The sequence below is a fragment of the Camelus ferus genome, chromosome 9 (assembly GCF_009834535.1).
Source record: "Camelus ferus isolate YT-003-E chromosome 9, BCGSAC_Cfer_1.0, whole genome shotgun sequence".
NCBI classification, from domain to species: Eukaryota; Metazoa; Chordata; class Mammalia; order Artiodactyla; family Camelidae; genus Camelus; species Camelus ferus.
This window is the reverse complement of record NC_045704.1, coordinates 23,644,161-23,668,398: the sequence shown is the minus strand read 5'-3', so window position 1 is coordinate 23,668,398 and position 24,238 is coordinate 23,644,161. Positions and strand designations below refer to the sequence as shown.

At 42.2% G+C, this 24,238-nt stretch overlaps 1 protein-coding gene across 1 annotated transcript in view; it reads right to left on the bottom strand.

Moving 5' to 3' along the window:
- Positions 1-6,066: 6,066 nt before the first annotated feature.
- Positions 6,067-24,238, bottom strand: part of CEP89 (centrosomal protein 89) — a 67,349-nt gene continuing 49,177 nt past the window's right edge. The window contains 5 exon segments of the mRNA XM_032486201.1: positions 6,067-8,852; positions 13,433-13,602; positions 19,746-19,835; positions 22,815-22,956; positions 23,536-23,703. Coding sequence (XP_032342092.1) covers positions 8,612-8,852; positions 13,433-13,602; positions 19,746-19,835; positions 22,815-22,956; positions 23,536-23,703 — 811 coding nt within the window. The 3' untranslated portion in view covers positions 6,067-8,611.

Below are 24,238 nucleotides of genomic sequence, written 5' to 3'. Positions count from 1 at the left end.
TTTCCTCATAGTGTAATTTTTTTTCAGTGTGGTACAAGATATGTTTCTAATGGACCCAAACATCTTTAGTTTTTCTATAATAAGACAAAAGTAGGTATACTTAATTAGCAAGTAATGTCTCAGTATTTTATCTTATTTGGAAATTATCTAGACATTCAATGAATTCCCATCATTTAACTTAGCAAAACTCTAGTTTTTAGTTACCAAAAGATTTTGTAAGCTAACTTTAAGTTTTATCTCACTCACATCCATCAAAGTCATTTGTTGCCAATAATTACGTGAAGATTATCTATGAAAACATCGTGAGACATTAGACAAAGTCAACCAGGCTATTTTTCTTGCTGACAAATTTTGTAACAGAGATAACATGAACTTATTTGACTTTTGGTAAACCTAGGTAGAATAAAAGTTTTACATTTAATACTGATAACTCTAAAGACATGCCTATTTTAATTAAACCAATAACTTTAAATTTGTTTTTATTTACTAAAGGTTAATCTTAGATCGTATGAACTTGAAAAACATTTGGGTTACTTTCTATTATACGTCTGCGATTTAGAATTATTTGAAATTCATAAGCATTTACTTTTTAAAAAAAAATTTTTTTTTTAACATTTTTTATTGATTTATAATCAGGTTGCCAAGGGGGTGGAGGGTGGGAAGGGATAGACGGGATTTCAAAATTGTAGAATAGATAAGCATTTACTTTTAAGCCTAAATTAAATAGAGCTCTTTTACAAGTTAGTTTTGGTAATACCATTCAGAGGTAGAAAAATTATCATATCGAAACAGTCACTAGCTTCCACCTCACACTGTGTGGGTTCAGGCAACTCTATAGGTTTCCTTTGTTCAATTAACATTGCCTGAGGGGTGGGTTTACATGCCTTATCTTACAACATTAGGCAGGGGAAACATTCTCCAGTGAGACACAATGTCCTTCCCCACAATACATTCAGGCAAAGGAGACACAAACACCTTACACACTGCCTGTTCAGATACACTAATTCTCTTACAAACTGTCACCTCAATTCCATCACCTCTAATACCGCTAACCACAGTTTCCACCAGAACCCCATCAACAAGTCTTGGCCTTACAATACTAGGTAGGGGAAGTGTTCCCAGCCAGCCAGAACATCCATTCCCATAAAACATTTAGGCAGTTTGGTATAACCTCTTCACGTAACATCCACTCAAACATTCCCACCTTAATAATCCTTTCAATCCTTACATTTTTACATTTTCTCAGTCGAAGTGTAGCCAAAGTCAGGTTTCCACCAGTGGGCCTTGGTACCACAGTTGTGGGACTCCTGCATCAAGGGAAACTGGAAACTTCTCTCCATCGCATAGTCATTTTACTCACTTTTGTGTAAAAGGCTTTCATTCCCCAGTGAGGGATGGAGCCAAGGGACCCAGGTCCTTTTTCAATTTTTAATTTAATTGGCTTAACTGTTGCCTCAAGCAATTGCTGGTCAGGTTTCTCACTATAATTTTTTCCTTCTGGCTTTTAAAATTTCACCAAACTGGGGTAAATACAGCAGACTTGTTTGGGGTCCTTTAATGTTGGGGGACCAACAGGGGGTCCTTTTGGCTCATCCAGCCTTAGGCAGTGCTGTTTTAAACCCTTTGTTTTTTTAAGACTTAAATATAAGACAAGACACGATAAATCTCCCAGAAGAGAACATGGGCAAAACATTCTCTGACATAAATCTTAGCAATGTTCTCCTAGGGCAGTCTACCCGGGCAATAGAAATAAGAGCAATTATTGTTTATTTACAAATGGGACCTAATTAAACTTGTAAACTTTTGCACAGGAAAGGAAACTATAAGCAAAGCAAAATGACAATCTACAGAATGGGAGAAAATATTTGCAAATGATGTGACTGACAAAGGCTTAATTTCCAGAATATATAAAACAGCTTGTACAACTTAATAACAAAAAAACCAAACAACCCAATCCAAAAATGGACAGAGGACCTAAACAAGTAATTCTCCAATGAAGACAAATGACCAATAGGCACATGAAAAAATGCTCAGTATCACTAATTATCAGAGAAATTCAAATCAAAACTACAATGAGGTATCACCTCACACCAGTCAGAATGGCCATTATTCAAAAGTCCATGAACAATAAATGCTGGAGAGGGTGTGGAGAAAAGGGAACCCTCCTACACTGTTGGTGGGAATGTAGTTTGGTGAAGACATTATGGAAAATAGTATGGAGATTTCTCAAAAAACTAAAAATAGACTTACCATATATCCAGCAATCCCACTTCTGGGTATATATCTGGAGGGAACTCTAATTTGGAAAGATACATGCACCCCAATGTTCATAGCAGCACTATATACAATAGCCAAGATGTAGAAGCAACCTAAATGTCCATCAGCAGATGACTGGATAAAGAAGTTGTAGTATATTTATACAATGGAATACTACTCAGCCATAAAACATAATAAAATAATGCCATTTCCAGCAACATGGATGGACCTAGAAATCATTATTCTAAGTGAAGCAAGCCAGAAAGAGAAAGAAAAATACCATATGATACACTCATATGCAGAATCCAAAAAAAAAAAAGGACACTAGTAAACTCATCTACGAAGAAGAAACAGACTCACACATATAGTAAACAATCTTAGAGTTACTGGGGAGAGGGGGTGGGAAGGGATAAATTTGGGAGATGAAGATTTACAAATGTTAGCCACTATATATAAAAATAGATTTAAAAAAGTTTCTTCTCTATAGCACAGGGAACTATGTTCAATATCTTGTAACAACCTTTGATGAAAAAAATATGAAAATGAATCCATGTATGTATATGCATGACTGGGACATTGTTCTGTACACCAGAAATGGACACATTGTAACTGACTATACTTTAAACAAACAAACAAATAAATAAACAAATAGATAATAAAATAAAACCTTTGTTTTAATCCCATCAATGTCTGTTTTATTTATCCCATTTTAAAATAACCATCTAAAGATTTTCATCCTGCTGGGACAAGTCCTGCAACTCTTCCCTTTCTGATTCCTCTTTATTCTACCACTTTTAATATTTGCTTTATTTACCTTATTTCTTAACAACTCTTAAAAAATTTCCACCTTGCTGGGATGAGTCTCTTTGCCTTTCTCCTTGGCTTCTTCCCATTCTCTTAATTAACCTAACTTTTTTATTAGTGTCTTGTAAGACCCATAACGGTTCGCTCAGACCAAACCCCGAACAGGGCTTCCCGATTTTTTTTTTCTCATTCAGGGAGTTCTTAAGGTAAACCATTATATTTCTTTTAATTTGGTCTTTCCACAGGGACCAATAAAACAGCTGTTTATGATGAGGTCTTTAAAAAATTCACCAATTTCTAAGTTTTTCCAATTCAAAGGATCCATTGTGTGGCCAGTGATGAGTAGAATCTTAACAGTGACTCAAACCAGGAAGCCTTGTTATGACTTGACCATGGGTGAAGAAGTGCCCCACAAGGGAATGCAAAGGATTCAGCCCTCACAAGATCCAGAAAACTTATACCCGAAAATAGTCTAAGAAAACAAAGACCTTTGTTGCACAGGTGGTAAGGGTGGTGTGCTGTTAACACTAACAAAGCAAGGAAGCTGGAGATGACAAAGGCCTCTTATGGACTGGGACCCCTTCTGACAAACTGCCCTGAGAGCACGGCCAAGGGAAGAGACCGCTCAGAGTCTTGCCAAAGGCCCACCATTATGTGCACCTCCCGGATGGCAGAGGCCAGGGAGCGTTTTCTCACTGGTCAACAAGCCAAGCTCTCAAGACACAGAGCAAGACAAAAGGAAAACCTGATCAGACCAATGGTTTTCCTGCTTATGACAAAGGACACAAAAGGCAGAACACAAAGAAGAACAGGGACCATTGCTGGGAGGAAAAGGGTCAGCACACCATGAATACCCTTCCAAATTTCCCAAGAGTTGCTGAGTCCAAGGAACTAGCTCCACGAATGTTTTCTTCTGCGAATCTAATTCTAGAAAAGAGATAAAAGACTCCTAACACTCTCTTTTCCAGCGGATCCTGGGGGCAGAGATCCGAGGAGACTGACTGACACGGTAAGAATTCTCACCTTCTGCCGGCTTTTGTCAGGTGTCCAGGATCTTAGCTACAGTAGTTTCAGGCTGAGTTACTGTCCAGACAGGAACGCTGAATCCTGCCGACTACGCCAACTGTCAGGAAGGGAGAAATCTCCCTCTGCCCCTCTAGGTTCTTCTGGCTGGTCTGGGAATGAAGTTGATATGAGGCAGGTTAACAGGAGAAAATCACACAAAATTTTAATAACATGTATACCTGGAGAGACCCAGGAAAAAATGAGCAACTCACCAAAATGTTCAAAGCCCTCGCCTTAAATCACATCTTCAGCCAAAGACAGGAGAGGATGTTGGGGGCAGTGGTTTAGGACTTCAAGGGGGAGGAAGGCAATTCACAGGGGGATGGAAAAGCAAATGTTTGGTAAATAAATATTTTCTGTGCCTTACTGGGACAATGGGAGCCACAGTGGACTCTGATCTCCAGGCCCTGCTGAGCTTCCCCCACCACCTGGCCCACACTCTTTGCAGCTATCTCTGGTGAGAGCTCTGTGCCTGGAACAGGCCCTTGATCTAAAGTCTTTAAGCAGCTAAGGGGAAGGTAAAAAGAAAGGCCCCCCCACCCCGAGTCTCGGTTTCTTATAAATAATCAGCCTGAAATAATCCTCATGCCAAAGAGATATGTTGGGGTGGCAAATTTTGCTTCCCTTCAACAGTAAATAACAATAATAAATATGACAGCTCAGGATTAGGAAGGCACAGGATCTCAAGAGGTCCATTTCTCTGCAGCTTTTAAAAAACTTCTCTGAGGCGGAAGGTACAGCTCGGTGGTAGAGTGGGTGCTTAGCATGCACAAGGTTCTGGGTTCAACCCCCAGTACCTACATTAAATAAATAAACCTAATTACCACCCCCCTGAAAAGTCAAAATAAAAAAATAAAGGGAGCCTTCTCTAAGGGGACATAGTGCCATGGGCTCATGGTGTGGGGAGGTATGAGGAACAAGAGGCCTCTTCCTCCAGGACACATTTGGTGAGAGGAGTCTGGGCGAGATTCCAACCCCCTCACTGGTTGGCTGGGTGCCTTTGCACAGTACACGAATCACGCAACCTCACGGGGTGACCCTGCTCAGATCTGTCAAATGCTTTGTGAATGGTCCATTCTATCATGAGCTGCTTATACACTTTCTCAGTGTCTACATAACAGCTTCTGTCTTTGATTAAACTTCTTATTTAATCAGGGCCAGTGGTCCCAGGACTGAAGCACACCAGGGCTGTGGAGGGAACTTGGGTGTGTGAATTTTGGGCACATCCAAGGGGAGCACGGGGTGAGAAGAGACAGGGTCCGAGGACCCAGTATTTAAGGAATGGACGGAGCCAGGAGAGCACAGCATCCCTGAACCCACAGGGACAGTGGCTCTGCCGAGCTGGGAGCTGCCAGGGTGTGCAGCACCAGACCGGGCGCTATAGCAGATGGGGTGGCAGCCAGTCTGGAGGCGGGCAGCGCGTCAGGGGCTGGGCTCTCCACGGAGAGGAGAGAACGTGGGGTTCAGAAGTGTCTCACCCCGAGGAGTCTTCACTGCCGACGGGAAAGCCTTGTAGAGACAGAGAAGTTGCCCAGAGTGATCTAGACTTCTGGTCTGGAGTATCTGGGAGTGTCTAAAGTCCTTTCAAATGGAGGTAAAGGCCACACACTGAGCCCAGCTGATTAAGTCAAGGAGGTGACAGTCACCCAATCGGAAGGAGACGAGTGGACAGTTCACAAGCCCTGGCTGGCGGGAGCAGGGCTGGGGGCCTGCAAGGCCTGGGGAGCTGGCTGAGGCTCGCCTTGCTCTTCCCTTCTCTCTCCCCCTCTCCCTTCTCCCTCCCTCGTAAAGTCATGAAGTATCTTCTAGAAGCTTAGTTTTGCTTTTCACATTTAGGTCTAGGCAGCACTGTCCAAGAGAAATATAATGGGAGCCACATGTGGGATTTAAAGTTTTCCAGTGCCCACATTTTTAAAAAAGTAATACAAACCCCCGGTGAAATCAATTTTAACAACACTTTATTTAACCCAATGTATAAAAGTGGTATCAATATAAAACCAATATAAAAAGCATTAGTGAGACATTGCATACATCTATTTCTTCATAGTAAGACTTCAAAATCTGGCATACATTTATGGTTATAGCACATCTGAATGTGGGTGCTAGATTTTCATCAGAAATATCTGACCTATATCTACATTTCATAAAATTTATAGCTGGAAAGGCAGGTTCGCATACCCACGTGCTCCAGCACACACGTCAGCTTTCCCGTGACTGCACTGAGATCTGCCCGTTCTGGAAGCTCGTGGCTCTGAAGTTACATTTGTTTTCGTCACTGCCATTGTTCTCAACAAACAGCACATACATAAGCATTCACAGCATAGCTGCTGAATAAATATATTTACATCATAACTAACAAAATCCAGAATTTCCTCCCTCTCCTTAGCGTTAGATGACCACTGGTCTACGAAGATTTCAACTGTTGGAAAAGGGTGGGGTCTCTCCCATTCTTCTCAGAGGTTGAGGGGCAAAGGGGTCTCTTCTGATCCCACCACCCCTCTGCAAGGGACGACTGGAAGACAGGACAGCCTCTCGCCCGCGGTCAATGCCAAATCCACAGCCACGCCCACACTCGGGCCCCCTCTCTCCACCCAGTCCTGACATCCCCACGGCTGCTTTTAAATAGTGCCAAGGGCAGCAGGGCTCTCTTGACTTCCTGGGTCACGTTATCTAACTGTCTGCCTTGGGTTACTTTCAACCTGACCAGGACCATTCTAGCACCATGTAAAGACTCACCAGGACCAAGAGAGAATGACACCAGTTCCCACTCAGACTGGAAACCTACAGGACGCAGAGGAACAGGGGCCCCCTCCCAGCAGTCAGGCCTCATCGCCCACCCCAACCTCCGGCCCCAGAGCCCCTCCTGCTGTTCACACAGCCCCCTCTGCCTCCTCCATCTCCTGAGACCCTGTCCACACTGCAAGGTCCGGGATGGTCCAGCTCGAGGCTGGGCTCGGTGCCTCGCACTGCATCATTTTTTGCCATCTCGCCTGCTTTGCCCTCCTCTGCATCCTGGACTCTGAGCTTGTCTGCCCATTTCCTGCAGCGCCCAGCGGGAGGCCGGCAGAGCCCAAGCACTGCACAATCCCACCCCTGCTGGGCCATGATGAGGTCCTGAGGTCACTGAACTTGCAAAGTGTATCTGTAACATGTGACGAAGCAGAAATGTACAAACATTCATTTCTCAAGGGAAAGAAATGTTCTCCCTGAAGGCAGGAGAAGGGACAACAGAAGTGGTTCTCTAGGTGATGTGACAACAGCAGTGTCCCACGGGGAAGCCAGCTCCTGAGCATCGGTCTGGAGGCAAGAGACTCACGGGGCTGCTGCCACCTTTCAGCCTGTCTACGGATTATTAGACAGCTGGCACAAATTCCCCTGAAATAGCATCAAAGTTATTCGCTAGGTCATCTCCTAGGAGATGATACATAATATTAAATCCTGGTGAGTCTTTCTGCTTCTGGTAAAACAAAAATAAATTACAATTCTTTAACTGTTGAACAATTTTAATGAAATCTAAAAGAACAATGATTTCCCATCTCGACTTCATACCTAGCAACCAAAGAGCAACTTTTATACATGACCAGGGGCCAACACTGGACCTAAGTGCACACCTAAACTGACACAGGCCTCAGCTATGAGGGGTTCTGTGAAGGATGCGATGGGATCTACCCTCCGTACCACTGTTGAGGGTCCTTCGTAGCAGACGTCCCTGCGTTCTCCCAGCGTGCCGGGGACAAGCAGCCCTAGACGGCTGGCATCACTGCCAGGATGTCCCCGCGACTGGTCCCGAGAGGCAGGGATGGTCTACCTGAGGAGGTGGCGCGGCCCCTGGCATCCTTCTCGGTGGTGGCAGTAGGGCAGGGACCCCACCTGGATGATCAAAGTCAGGGCTCTCAAAGAGGGAGAAAGCTTACGTGGTCACAGAAAAATGACCTTCCCCAGGAGGACAGAGAAGGGCTTGGGGGGAAGGGAAGACAGGACAGGTTCTGCACAACTTACTGGGGCATGAGGATCAGCACCTGTTTTTTTTTTTTTTTTTTTTTTTTTTAACCAAACAATGAAATAGCACCCAGAGTTAATGCACAGATATCACTGTGACTGCTTCCACCCGAGACTCATCCAATTCAACTTACTCATCGGACACACAGGCCGAGCGCGCGCTCCCGCCGGCCGTGCCCTCCGGCGCTTTCCCAGCTGCAGACCTAGGAGCCCGGAGACAGGCCAGCCCTCAGGTCAGCTGTCAGCCTGAGCACCGGGTCTCACAGAGCCCGGCTCCCTGGCAACGGGGTCAGAGGACGTGCCCTGGCTGAGTACAGTTCAGCAGCACTTTTTAAAAATAAAGCGAAATGTAAAAAGTGCGTTGAATTTCTGAGACAGTTCATTCCTTCCTTGCCCTGAGGAGAAGAGACACCGCAGCGGTGGGGGGTTCTGCCCCCGCCACCCGCCCCGGGCCTGGGCCAGGCGGGCCCCTCCGGCCGAGGGGGCCCTAGCCCAGGGGCTCCCGCAGACCCTGGCGGGTGGTGGGAGGTGGCTTCACGTCACAGTAGCTGAAGCTGCAGCCATCCAGCACGTCCCCCTGAGAGATGCCATCCAGGCAGGGGTCCTTGAAAGCTCTGGCAGTGTCCCCTGGGCCCGTCCTCTCCAGGGTGGCCTGGAGCAGCTCTCGGATCCTTTGGTTTTCCTTGGAGGTGGACTCCCACACAATGTCAAGCTCGCCTTCTATTTCTCTGAGAGAAAGAAACAAAACAAGGGAAAATTTTTAAATAACACAATTAAAAAAAATATTTATAAAGCCTTTATGAATCCTAAAGTAGCGAGAACCCAACTGGAAGAATGTGTAAGGTCAGAGAACAGAGTCCACTGTGTTTGGGTTCTGAGGCAAAGACTCGCAGTGTGAGCGAAGCACGGGGGTCCCTGGAAATAGAAAAAACACAAAGGCACAGGCTGGAAGCGACTTCTTAGCTTTCCTCTCTGTGTTTTGCCTTTTCCTCTGTTTTGGCACCAGTGCACACACACCCTTGTTCTCTGTTAGCATTAACGTGTTCAAAAATAAAATATAATCCCTGTGGTAGCTGACTGACAGCACAGTGGCCTGGCTGTGGGCGCCCACACGGCAGGGCCCTGTGTCCCCTTTGCCTGTCCCCACTGTGACCTGCCAACACTCAGCGACCTTTCACAGCCTCCCACCCACAGAGCCACTGATGGGCCCAGACACAGAGTGAGGTAGTGGGGTGAGGAGCAGACCGTGGGGAGTGGGGGTCATAACCCAGGACAGACTGGCCCAGACCACGCGGGGACCAAGAGGAACCAAGCTTGTGAGAAAAGGCAAGTCCCGAGCAAGGACTCTGTGACGGGCCCCACGCTGGGGGTTTGAGGAAACAGGGCAGACAAGGTACACGTGTCCTCACAGGGCTGTGGTCCACTGGGGGAGCAGAGTGGCATACCAGCCACCACCTCCCGGGACAGTGGGCCCCAAGGAGGGTGGAAAAGCTGGCCTGAGCCTGGGAGGAGGAGCAGGCCTTGCGCAGGATGGCAGGGCTGGGGCGGCCAGCTCCTTCACAGACACTGCCAGACGGTCATGGAAAATGTCAGAAACTGGATTACCAGGGGAACTTAGGGCTGCTGTTTAACACAGAGAACACGGAGATTCAGGGAGGCTGGGGACATGGCCACTTGTCCAGTGTCACTTTTCTTGTGAACTGCTGTTTTCTTCCAAGGCCTGTGAGGCCCGCTGTGTGCTGGACACTGTTTAATTACACTGTCTAGAAAGTCCCCAGGCTTCTGTTTTCTGACACAGAATACCCAGATGTTTGATACATATTAATGTATAGCTGAGCTCAAAACAAAGAGAATAGGAAATCTATAAGGGCAGAAAAAAAAAAATGAAGACTAAATCGAAACCATGGAGGTAGGCAAATAAAACGTTGGTATTGCTTTGAGGACAAAAGCCCATGCTGGAAACCCAAATTTTTGTAGAATGGAGACTAGTCTTGGGCCCACGCAAACTGGGGTGCCAGAAAACCCCAGGGCTCACTCATATCCATGCTTTTCTTCTTCCTGGAAACACTCTGAACTATGTCTCCCAGAATTAGGCAGGTAAGTGGAGACATGTGAAGACCCCTCAAAGAAAGGATGGTTGGGTGGGTGGAAAATCTGCCAATCATCAAAAGAAATCTCCAAGAGGTTCCTTGGGGACTGTGGACACTGGCCTGTTCTCAAATGAATCTGGGGTTTGAATCTACACTGTTCCCCACTGTGGAGCATCCTCAGGCCTTAACTGGAGTGAACCAAAAGTTAAAAGACATTTTCGAGACAATCAGGGAAAAAAACTCAATGGATGGGTTAGAAGTACACAGACAAAAAGAGAATTAGTAGAGTGAAATATTGTGCAGAGGAAGCCACCCAGAGGGCAGTTCAGAAAAATATATATTAAGAAACTATACATTCATATAAATGTAATAATGGCATTGTGGATATTTGCAAAGTCCTTTTATATTAAAAAAAGAAGAAGAACATTACTGTAGACTATTTTTTAAATTAGTAATAAAATTAAAGTGACTCCAGGTTGGAAATACTCTCTGGCATCAAAGAGAGGCAAACGCAAATCCTCTCTGGAGAAAAACACCCTCAATCCAGGCCCCCAGGACTCCACAGACTAAATTCAACCCACACATGGGTTCAGAGTAAAAAATTACTGTTCATAGAACAAAATAAGCCACATAGGGCAAGAGTCAACAAAACCAGATTTCAGACCCCCAAATTCCAGGTAATGAAACTGCCACACACAGAATACAAAAGAACTATGAATGAAATGTTAAAAGAAATAAAAGATGTATTAAAAATAAGGAAAGACCAAGAATTTATTTTAAAAACGACTAGACAGATTTTCCAAAAGAACCAGACAGTATTTCTGAAATTGAAATACACAGTTGTTGAAATTAAAAACGCAATGGCTGGGTAAAACAGTGCATTGTAGAGCGCATGCCTAGCGTGCAGAAGGTCCTGGGTTCAATCCCCAGTACCTCCTCTAAGAATAAACCTAACTGCCTCCCCCTGCAAAAAAACAAAAACAAAAACCCAGTACCTTGAAAACAAACAGAGAATTAGTAAAAACAGAAATATTGAGAATTACCCAAAATGTAGACCAGAAAAACAAGGTGATAGAAAACATGGAAGATTCAATAAGAAGGTCTGACATACGTTTAATCTGAGTTCCAAAAGGAAACAGGAGAAAAGATTTACTTTAAGAGATAGCAAGTGAGAATTTTCTAGAAGTAAGGAAAGATAAAATTATAAATGTAAGAGAATAACTTATACCAAGTAGACAAGTAAAAAGAAATCCATAGTTAAACACAGTGAAACTGCAGACTACAAGAGACAGATGAGACCTTAAAAGAGGCAAGAGAAATGATGGAACATCTAGTTTTAAAAATGATAAAAAATTTCTCAACAGCAGTAATGAAACAGAGAAGACAGTGGAATATGCTGAGACCGTCGAGGTAGAATTCTGTACCCAGTAAAAATCAGCTCACACGCATGAGGGCAAAATGCACACATTTTCAGAAAAACAAAACCTGAGAAAGCTTACTCTCACTAAAGAAGCTTCTAAAGTGTGTAGTTTAGGAAGAAGTAAGGTCTGAGATGCAAAAAAGAATAGTAAGCAAAGAAACTGGCACACTTTATGTAAGTCAAAATAAAAACACTATATGAAAACTAGTAGTATGTGATTTCTGGGGCTAAAAATAATGATATAAAATAGATTTTGCGTTTCACTTTCACAGATCTGTATCGACATGTAATGACACTAGACAACAACATATAAACCGAGTGAGAAATAATTAGATTAGAGCATTAGATCTTGCATTTGGGGGTAGAAATGTAGAGATGCTGATTAATTTTAGATTTTTTTAATGCTAAGTATGATATAATATAGTATAGTATAATGTTAAGTATAGCATAATTTAATGTTAAGTATAGTATAGTATAATTAAGTATAATGATAATTATAGTGAAATTTCAAGGGTAACCACTAGAAGAACAGAAATAGAATGCTTAACTTTCAAATCATTAAAGGGCAAAAGAACCCAACATGGAATAAGAGAGAAAGTAAAAATCAAAGTTCCATTTTATTAATGCAATTCTAAACCTCCTATCTGACAAGAAACTTGGTATCGGCCCAACTTTCACAAAATCACCATTTGTGGTGGTAAGAACTTCTGTGATTACAGAAAACCTGTTGGATAAGACTTCATTTTGCTTGGCAGTAGGAAGCATCTGGCTGAGAGAAAACATAAACCGCTATCTGCATTCTGCTTGGTATCAAATACATGGATCCTACTATAACCTGAAGAAAACCACAGCCCAGTGTCATTATGATTGTTCTGCAAGCATCAGTTTATGTTCCAGTCTGTCAAAGACAACACAGCCACTCTGAAAAGTCCAGCTTAAATGTGAAACACAGACAACGTGACGGGAACACCAGGTATACCTTCAGCAAATGTGCGATGTTCCCGAGTGTCTTCAATACACTAGCAAGGCCTCCTCTAGCACATGTTTAAATGACAAAGTGTAACTGACAGACCCTTACAGCCACAGAGCACACAATATACCCATGATCTCATGACTGTGATCTTCCAGAAAGGGACGAATCCAAAATTTTAAAGTTCTCAAATGAAAAAGAATTATAGCAGAAATAAAACATTCAATCAAAGCCAATAAACTTTCCCAAGAGAATGAAATAAAACAAAAATATCAAAGAGATGGAAAAGAGGAGGAAAAAAGGGAAGGACAATGAGAAGACTGGATTGATTTAGGAAGTCCCATATTCAAATAACAGGAACCTTTAAAGGAGGGATTAAAGAGAAGGAAGACCTGGAATCCAATGTACAGTATGGGGGCTGTAGTGAACAGTATTGTACTGTATACTTGGAAGCTGCTAAGAGAGCAGGTCTCAAATATTCTCACCATAGCAGCAGCAGCAACAAAACAGTAATTATATGAGGTGAAGGATAACGTTAACTAACCTACTGTAATCATTTCACAATACGTAAGTATATCAAATTACCACACTGTACACCTTAAACTTACACAATGTTATATGTCAATTGCTGGGGGGAAATCTTTTAAAAAAATTTAAAAAAATGAGGAACAAATAAAAATCGAGACCAATAGTAAAATCAGATAAAACTAAAATGTAAAAACAAAAACAGGCAATCAAATAAACAAAACAGGTCCAGAGGGTTTCACTGGAAAATGCCACCAAACATTTAAAAAACAAACACATTCCACGGGGCTGGGGCAGCCAGACCTTTTCTGCTGCAGCGCCTTGTCCAGGACATCCTGCTTGTCCTGCAGCATCCGATGGAGGTGCCTCATCTCCTGCCGGTACTGAGCTGTCTTGCTGGCAAAGTCTTCCTCCTGCTCTGTCAGACGGTGACTCATGTCATCCAGTTTCAGTGCCGCCTGCTTCTTGTACCCCTGGGGGAGGAGGACAGACTCTGAGTGAGGGGATGCTGCCCGTGGCCCAAGTGGATGGCTTCCTGAATACATTCCCTGCCCACTCCTTGGGCTGTCACAGCCCACCGAACTGAGGAAGCCCTGCCTAGGTCTGATCTGGGAGGGCAAGTCTGGATCACAAAAGTTATATGGAAAGTAAGAAAAGAATTTCAAGTATGATAAAAGCAAATTGCTAACTTGTTTCATGCCTAGTTTTTTACATGCTACAAATAAATGTAAAACCAAAGGACCTGGCAAGGTCTGTCACACTCTACTGGTAAACAGATGACTGAGATAAAAGCCCGATTTATTTACTTTCCTTCTCACATTTTCACTGGATAGTATTTAAGGCTAGTGAACTTCCCACTAAGCAGTCCCAAAACTGCTGTCACGTGGATTCTGACTTACAGTTCACACAGATTCAGCTCTCTTTAGAAATTATGACATTCAATTTATGTATCCCCTCTGACCCAGGAATTAGTTTACTGTGCAGTTTTACATTTTCAGGTGAAAGAACATTTTTTGCTTTCTGATTTTGTTTATTAACTTCTGGTATTCATCTTTTTGATCAACAAATGTCTGCCTTATTTCTGCTTTAGGAGTTTATTGAGACTTTTTTTCGTAGCCAGTCTATGATCAATTTTTGAATATTCTATACATATACACACAGAGAATATATATTTCTATATATATAGAAGAGAGATCCCATTATCACTGTTTCCATTTCCCTTTGAATCTCCTGTAGTTATAAAGTTTGCTTTGCATCATTTAGTGCATATTCATAACAACCATATATTATTAATTGTAATCTTTGGCATTATTAAGGCCTCTGTCTTTTTTTCCCTCTTTTTTTAGTCTCATTTAGTGCTTTTGGCCTGAATTCTCTCTCACCAAATGTAAAGGCTGAAACTTTGCTTTCTTTTCGTTCGCATAAATCTGTATTATCTTCATTCATCCTTTTATTTTTAATCTTTCTGAAATACTGTTTCTGATTATCTCTTGGTTCTGACATGGAATAGTGTTTTGTTTTGTAATCTAAAACTGTCTTCTAATGGGTGAATTAAGCTCATTTACATTTACTTATATGGCAGATTTGTTGCTTTATGTCTTATTATCTACAGACATTTTTAAAGACTGTAATGTAATCCATTTTCTTTGTTTTTATGCTTTTGTTGCTGTTGTAATTTTGCTACTTAGGAATGGATCTCTTTTGCTTCTTGTGGTTACTTTCATTTTTATGCCTTTATATTACATGGCCTTAGTCCCTTCACTTATCAAAAGTAACACAGTGTTAGCTCATGATAACCTTTTCTTCATTCTTCCCCCACTTAAATCTGCTTGAGCTCCTACTTGACTTTCCATCTTTAAACGATATCCTTGGACCTCTTAGTTATTAACAGATGAAGCAATCAGCAAGTTTATGCCACTCTCCACCTCCCTTCCCAACCCTTCACTTATCATTTTTCCCTTAGTTGTAGTATTTCTACATTATCAGAAAACACATTTTATTCCATCAGCCTTATCCCTGCTTTTTTAAAAAAAGTTCTAGTTCACAGTTAAATATATTCTTTGCTCATGAGCGGTACTTTTCTGAAATTTGCTCAGTCATCTCTTAGCTGAACTCAAGTTGACTGATCCTCAGGTTTATGGAAAAAATGTTCCCAGAATTCATACATAGTCAAAACAGTCAGAAGGGCAGCCTGGCTGGATGGAAACATCCTTGGCTCATACTCTTTCCTTGAATATTTGTAGAAGGGGTTCCACTGTTGGCATTCAGTGCTGCCGCTGAGGAGTGTGATGCCAACATGATTTGCTTTTTCTTATGTCTTCATCTTTGGCCTGTGTGTCCAAGACTTTATCTTAAAGTCAAAGGTCTTGGAGTCAATTTTCTAGGTCCATGCTGGGTCAGTTTTTCATAATGTGCCCTTTCACCATGTAGATTCAACCCTTCACTTATTTCAGAAAAGTTCATCAATACGAAGTTTTAAGAATGCTTGTTTGGAGCAGGATGTTTTGATTTCTTCTTTAGGTATGTTGGATCTCTATCACTTTCTACTAATTCTTTTTATAGATTTCTGCCTCCTTGTCCTTGCCTTCCTCATGTCTACCTTTTATGTCCCTCACCGTGCTTTTTTATATCTTTCTCATTGTGCTCCTTGTAATTTAGTCTATTTCTGAAATGGTTTCCCTTTTCCTTCTATTTCTTCCCTGAGTTGTGTTGGTTCCACTCACATCCTCTTTTGTCTGGCCATCTGTGTTTCTGCTTTTTTTGTATTTCTTCCTAGCTTTTACTGCATTATTGTTTTATTAGCTACTTGGCTACTGGTCTACCTCCTTACTTGTCTGTCTACCTACTAGCCTATCAATTCCCTTTGGAGTATAGGTTTCAATTTTGATCTCCTTGTGGCAACATTATCTCTGATGCATTTTCATCACGTGTAGCAAAACTACACTTCTATTTTTCTCCCCTTTTCTTATATAATTTTTATACGGAGGCCACTCAATTCCTTCGGGATGAGATGAGGTTCTGAGAGGGCGGGAGCAATGACTGGCTGGTCAACTTCCAAGCTTTATACACTACCTCTCTTGCAGTCCCTTCTCTAGCTCTCTGGATCCAGCCTGGTTCTGAAACACTTCTGTCTGCAGCTCTGATCCTCCCAGATTGCATCACAGCCCTGACTTCCAAGTTGACGTGCTCACTTTTTGGAGTCATGTTTTTATGGGGTTTCCTGAGATGTCACTTCAAACCTTTCCCAGGTCCCTCTTCTCCACTCCCCCAGAGGTTCTGCCCTGCCTGACCTGGATCTGGCTCACGGATTTCTTCTCTGGGTGGCTGGGAGGGCCTTTTTAAAAAAACTATTCTTATTCAGATGAACAATAATAAGATAAAGTCCCATGACCCAAGGCCAACCACTCTGAAGATCAGGCCTTCTCTTTTGGAAGTAAAAGCCAACAGGAAAACCAGGAAAGAAAAACAAACAAACCATAACTGTTCATTATTACTCATATATAATACGTCTAGGCAGACTCTCATCGTAACAGTGCAGTGTAATCCTTCTAGCCTTTCCGATGCAGAGCTGAGATATCATTTTATATACTTCTTCTGATACTGTTAAATTTTAAAAACTGTACAATATATTACTGAATTCCTCCAATAGTTATTGAATTAACTGAATACTATGTGTCAGGTGCTATTCTCAGTGCTTGGGATACACCAGTGAACAAAAACAGAAAAAAGTCCCTGCCCTTGTCAATCTGGTCGGAAGAGACAATAACCAATCAACATAATAAATAAATTACATAGTCTGTTAGAAGGTGACATTTTCTATGGAAGAAATAACAAAGCAAGGAAATGAGAATCAGGAATATGGAAAAATGAATGAACAGCAATTTTGAACAGTCAAAGTAAGCCTCACTGATAAAACGATGTGGATATTTGGGGGAGAGCATAGAAAACAAGTATGAGTAATTTAATTAATAATAAAGCAAATGCCATGTAATTATCATCTAAGTCAATAGATAGAACAAAATCAATATCCTGGAAACACCGAAGTCCCAACCCCTTAAGACATAATCATTAATCTCATTTTTGCTATATGTTTTTCCTTACTTTTTTTTTTCTTAGTTTTAAAATCTGTGTGTGCCCCAATTTTGCCTGTTTTAAACTTTATATAAATACAGCCATATTACAGGTACTCATTTATGTTGTGCTCCTTTCACTCAATATTATGTTTGTGAGATGCGCTCACTAAATATTGTAAATATAGTTTGTTCATTTTCATTGCTATTAGGTATTCCTTTATGACTGTATCACAATTTATTTATCTGTTCCACTGCTGACGGATATGGGGTCATTTCATTTGGGACAATTATGAACGAGTGCTGATGGGGTCATTTCTTTACACGATTTCTGGTTGCTCCTGTGTGAGGGCTTCTTTCTCTGGAAAGGCTGAGGGAGGAATGGCTGGGTTGTGAGCTGTGTGAATGTTTTCCTTTACTAAGGGTTAGAACCAATTTCCAGCCCCAGTAGCCACATAGAAAACTTCCCACTGCTTCATGTCATTGCCAAACACCCTGTATCGTCAAACTTCTGAATTTTTGACCTTTTGGTACAAAAGGAGTAAAAAACCCATTTTCACCCTTTGGCCACTTTTAAGATTTCCTCTTTGCCTTTCGTGTTATGCAATTCCACAACAACACGTGTAGATATAGATTTCTTTTTCTTTATCCTTTTGGTGTTCAGATTATGACAGCTAAGGGGGGGGTATAGCTCAGTGGTAGAGGGCATGCTTAGCATGCATGAGGTCCTGGGTTCAATCCCTAGTACTACCATAAAAAAAAAAACAAAGATTATAATGACAACTAAGTGTACTTTAAGATTAAAGATTAAATTTCCTATAACCTCATTTATTTTAAAACTGTGTCAGTTGGTGAACATTCTGTGATACAGCATTTGTATCACACAAATAAAATTCCTGGAAAACTAAGATATCGGCTAAGAATTTATGATGACATTCTAGAAGTCAATACAACTCCAAGTTGAATTACCTGGTTAAATTAAGTCATCCCTACCACCGGAAGCCACAGGATAGATTCCTCTGAGTTCTGAATGTGGGACTAATACAGACATTTTGAACTTTCCCTCTTAGCAAAAGATTCCTTTCTTCAAGTAGCATCATGCCTAAGAGCCCACAGTTGGGAAGGGTGGAGCTGCTCTGGTCCAAAGAGGGAAGGAGTTCTCTGCACTGGTGGTGAGGGCGTACCTGAGCACACAGGGCCATTATAAATGGGAACAGTGATGCTCTGGTGGGTGTGCTAGTCATCCCTGAACTTAGTTCGAGGGAGGTGACCTTCCCTGGGCGAAGCGCAGAATCCAGGTCAGAGAAGCTTAAGGATGCCGTGTGGTACAGACCCTACTGGAAACCAGAAAGACCTTCAGCTGGCATCTCTGTACTACTTGAAAATCCGAACGTACAAGGCAATGTGGCTCCCCAAAACTTAATATTTGTGTCACTTAAGCAATATTTATGAAACAGTAGGAAAGATAAAATCTGTTCTTCACATTAGGACATATATTTGAGTCTGAGCAATCTTAAATTTTGCTTCATTTTTTTCTTTTTTAAATTGAATCTTTTTCCTGTAAAAAACTTTGGTCGGGGGGAGGAAATTAGTTTTGTTTGTTTTTAATGGAGGTACTAGGGATTGAACCCAGGACCTCATGCATGCTAGGCATGTGCTCTGCCATTGGGCTATAGCCTCCCCTCCTTGCTTAACTTTTTAAAAATAAATAATTTAGGACTAAAATGTACATTCTTTAAAACAAAACAGACAAACTTACAGCATATGTTTACATACATATATATGCATACTGTTCACCCAATACCACAAGTATTTACATACAGCCAGCCAATGTTTCATTTTTCCTAGTTTGCTAATTTTCCAATATATGAAATGTCACCAATCTATTTCTCTACTTAACAGGCCCTTATAATCACTGTCCTAGACACACACACACTTGAGCGCAGAGGTCCTAGATCTTACTCCCCATGGTCAGAGCCACGTGCCCTCACAGACGCTCCCCTCACAGGGCCTCTCCCGGCCCCGCCCCTGCCCCTGCCCCAGGGAAAATCAGCTTGGCTGGCGAGTCTTTAGATGCATGCCCAGAGGCCGGCAGTCGGAACACAGGTGACAGGGAGGAGAGCAGAGGTCAGGTGAGGGAGGTGGCCAAGGGTAGGAGGGTCGGTACAATGAGAGCGGCCTTCTCAGGCAGAGAAACTGAGGGCGCAGTCAGGATTCGCGGGAGAGGAGCCGGTTTCTAACCGAACCAACAAACGCTGGGCTGGATCACAAAGCCCAACATCAACTTAACAATACAGCCTGGAGATTTTTCCATGTCTTTTCTTTAAAAAGCAGCTGTGCATCACCTTACTGTGCGGGTGAACCAAAGATAATTTAATGAGTGGACAGGTGCTATTTCTGCCCGAGAAACCCACACTGCTCTACTCGGAGGATGAGCAGGGTTACACCCAAGCAAAATGAAGTATTTCCTTAAACATGGAAATCTGACCCCAGGAAGCCTCCATTCCCATTTGACAGTAGGAATCTCTGAGGCTTCGACCGCTTACCTTGACTCTTTCCTGCAACCTTCCCAAGCGAATATTGTCTTTGAAGATTTTGTTGAGAACGCCATGCTTCTCACTTTCTAAACATTTAGCCTATGGGGTAAAGGGAAAAGAAAAACAACGGGCTCTCAGTTTAACAGAAAAATTAAAATAATGAAAAATTCTTCCGCAAAGAGTATTACCATTCACAAGTAATCTCCATTCTGCCACTCGTCCTGGCCCGATGCCCCTCGCACCCCCCACGTCTGGATTCCCACCCACAGTGTGAGGGCTGCGGGCAGAACTTGGGCAAACAGCTGAGGAGGGCAGGAACTGGGAACAGCAGTCTGGGCGCCCTCCTGGGCACAAATGGAAGATCTGAACCCCTCAAACAAGGGGAATGTGAGCTTCCAGGACACGTCTCTGTTCTTGGGGAAGACGTCATTCCTCAATAAGTTAAATGCCAAGATGCAAATAAGCTTCTAACTTGACTATTTGAATAATTAACAAAATTAGGGATAACTTATGAACGAGCAATGCCATTCTCCAAACCAAACGTGAAAGGCAGCAGATCCAAGAGGGATGTCATGGAAGCTGAATGATTTAGATTAATATATGGGACATGAACTGCTATGCACTATAAATTAACTATTTCAAATCGTGAAATTAAAAAAAAAAGGAAAGGTGAGCATTCCTTCCAAGGTAGAACTAGTAGTGACAAGTGATTTTCAAGAAAGCGAAACTAAGATCCAGAGAGTTAAACTTCCCACAAGTCACATGGAAACCCACCCAAAAGGTGGGATTAGAAATGAAGAGGCCAATATCAATAAATTAAGATATCAGGGGCCCTCACAAGGCCCAGGAGACCAGGGCAGGGTAAGGTGGGGGTGCACGGCCAACAGTCACAGGAAAGGGCAGAGGCTGCCAGTCCTTCCCCTGAACCCCAGCTTGAGAGGCTGGCCTTGGGGCTCCCATGGGCAAGGAGCCTGCAGGACCAAGGGGACGGCATGTCTGAGCGTATACCAAGGTCCCTTATGATGGGTGGACCCTGGGTGGGTTGAGAGCAGCTCCCCCCACGTCTGAGGGGTCTGAGGATTCTAAATCCGAGCGTGGCTTTCAGGCCATAATAACAACGATCAAGGCGGGAGGACAGAACATATTTCATTAACAGTCTGTTGGCTTAATCTGCAACTTTTAAGTACTCAGATAAGCAGTATATGGCTCCACTTGTATTTCCATCCTGGGCCACAAGTATGAGAGGTGGGCCTGAGAGAGACCGTTTAAGGGTTGGGGAGGCGCTCACCTTCATCATGGAAACCTAGTCTGCTCTTTGGCCCAGGTAGGAGGTACAGGGCCTGTATCCTGGGGACCCTGCAGGTCTGGCCCTGCTAACAAGATGGCCTTGACACATGGAGGCCAGGTACCCAAGAATGTTTGCTAGATGAATGGGTTGGTTTGGCACTGCCCGTTTTTCAACAAGCTTCTGCTCTGCCCTCTTGATATTCCACTGGGTAATCTCAGGAGGCACAGCAGAAGGGGAAATGGGTGCTCAGTGCTACTACAGAAAATGCCAGAGAGTTCAGCACTTGGGCTGGGACAGTGACCTCTCAGGAGGGACCACTGATTCAGTAGGTTGGCATGCTTTTAAGGCTCCCGCCGTGCCATGTCAAGGTCAAATTGCTTCTAAAAGACTCGGGGACTTAAAAATCACTAGCAATGTATAACCAGGCTTACCACACTCCTAGAAGGAACTATAATAATAATACAAATATATATAATATTCTAATAGAAGTACAGAATAGACTGGCTTAATTAGTATTTCTTTTTTGGGGGGGTTAGGTAATTAGGTATTTATTTATTTATATGGAGGGACTGGGGATTGAACCCAGGACCTCGTGCATGCTAAGCACACGCTCTACCACTGAGATATACCCTCCCCCCACCATTAGTATTTCTTTTGTTACAAGTAAAGATCAGCATTTTCCCCTAAGAGCCGTGTCCTATTTATATCCCCCCTTACATAAACAAAGGCTAAAAGCCTCTGTCCATTTTTCTATGGAAGAACTTAGTACCTTTCTAACAAATGGGACTAAGCCTGTGACACATCCTGACAGCCTCTCCACCCCTCATCCGCCCTGGAGGAGAGCGGAGTTACTTCCAAGTCGCCTGATTTCTGACTCATGGAAAGTCAGCTGGTCTATTTGGGATGACATCCATTGAATTATTACTTCAGATCCTATACCACCAGAGATTTGAAACATTCCTTACGTAAACATCTTTAAATGTACACAAACAATATGCATTCAAAGTAGAAAAAAATCATAAAATGCAGGTTAAGCAAAAAGATCTTTTTTCTTTTTTTTAATTTAATTTTTTCTAAGATTTTTTTTTTAATTGCCAGTAATTCTACCATTTGGAGAGACAGTGATCTAACTCACTATTACATTTTGTGGTAAATTCTACGAGACTTTTTTCAATACATATATAGCTTGGTCTGGCACCTGTCTTCTTTCACTGCACAGTCTGCTGAAGACATCTTTTAAAACCAACATGGAGATGCCAGAATCACGGCCACGGCACCCCTCCTGCTGGCTGGGCAGTGCTCCACTGTCTAGGGCCCCCAATAACTGGCTCGGTTCCTTTCCTCGGGACTGGTGCTACTAGAAACCGCAGCTGCCTCTTTGTGCCTTTTAAGCTGTGTCATTAGGATAAACTTTGTTCAACTCGTCTAGGATTCTTATGTTTCATCTTCAAACAGGGACTATGTTAAAACAGCTTTAAAGAGAGAACATGAAGATGCGTGTGTGTATGTAAGAGACGTCTGATGACTACTGTTCTTGTTACATGGACTGATTCTGTTAGTTCACCTTGTAAAATGCCATTTGCCAGTTATTTAAAAGTTCGGGTCATTTGCCTTTCAAAAATTTTTTTTTTCCCCTGGTTGAAAAATAAAAGTTTGCAGAATTTGAAAATTTGTAGTTGAAATTTTAAAAGATGAAGCTTTGGATACCTTTGTTAAAAAAAAAAAAAGCCTCTTAAAATTATGTTTGCATATTAGCCTGCAGTGTAACTGAAGTAACTGAGGAAACTTACCAAACACATGAGATTGTCACGTTCCTGGGTTACGTTCTCTGCTAGGCCAATAAGATTTGCCAGGTACTGGTGAGCAGACATTTCATTCTCCATGGCTTTTTCCACTTGCTTTTTGAGGATACTAATTTTCTTTTGAGATCTCCTAGAGAGTTCCCCCAAATGATGGAATAAAAATCTCATTAGCCTAAATGGCTAGGGAATAGTGAATATCTGTGTTATAAAAGAGCAGGCATGCTAGCATTTAAGTGTATTCTTCAGCAACCTAAATCTTCTATCAAGTTTCAAGGTGAGAAAAGGTAACTGAATTTAATTTTAAAGGAAGCATAATTATTGACTCCAAACTAAGTAAGTAAATAGGGATCACAAAATGCTTACACAATTAACAGGCTATTACATATTATTCTGTTAATTTTTTGGCACATGTTCTGAAAGAGATATTTTTGAAAAAGGAATTCAGTCATCCCTGGATTAGACTTTTGGGAAATACTTAGTAAAGAAATTCTGGAACTTTCAGTCATCATTATGACTATCAACCATAATTGAACGATAATGTTGGTTCATGTTGGTAATATTTTATATTTAGATATGCAGTAAGCTTGATTATCCCTTTCCATTTTATAACCAATATTAGAAAAAGAAAAGATAAATAAAATGAAATAGAATATTCAATTTTTTAACGACCAAAACCAAAAATTCCAGCTTAAGAGAAAATATAGAACACCTATTTATTTTCTGTGCCTTTTCGAGTTCAGCTTCCAGCGCCTTGTTTTCAGCTGTCAGATTGGTCTTCTCTAACAGCAGACTCTTTTTCTGCACTTGCAGGACCGCCAACTTCTCCATCAGCTCTTCCATCTCAGCATTTTCTTTCTCTTCTTCCTTCTGCAACTGGCTGACAGACAAAAATATCACAAGTCTTGTCAAGTCTGTATCTGGCACACTGAGGTTAAATGAGGCAGCCACTGCTGGGCAGTGACAGATAGCCATGCATATACATACATACATTTGTTTTCATATTCTTTTCCAGTAAAGGTTATCACAAGGTATTGAACACAGTTCTCTCTTTAATCATCTTGATAGCATCATTACCTATCTGTGCATAGCTACAAGCTTAGTTTAATTTGCCGGTATTGGAACCATATGTAACAGGAACAAAGATGCATAACAGGTACCCAACGGGACTGTATATACTTTAGTGTCATTATGCCTCCGAGACTCACCCATCTTTCTGTGTGACTACAGAATATTTCATTGTATCAGTAATACCAAATGCTATGCACTCATTTTCCTGCTGACAGTCACCTGGGCTATATTCTGCACACATACTTGCAGGATTCTCTAGGGCAGGGCTACTCAAAGTGTGGTCCTCAGATGGGTGTCAGTCTCCAGCTCTTTGATACTTGTCCACAAGGTAAGTACAGAAGTTG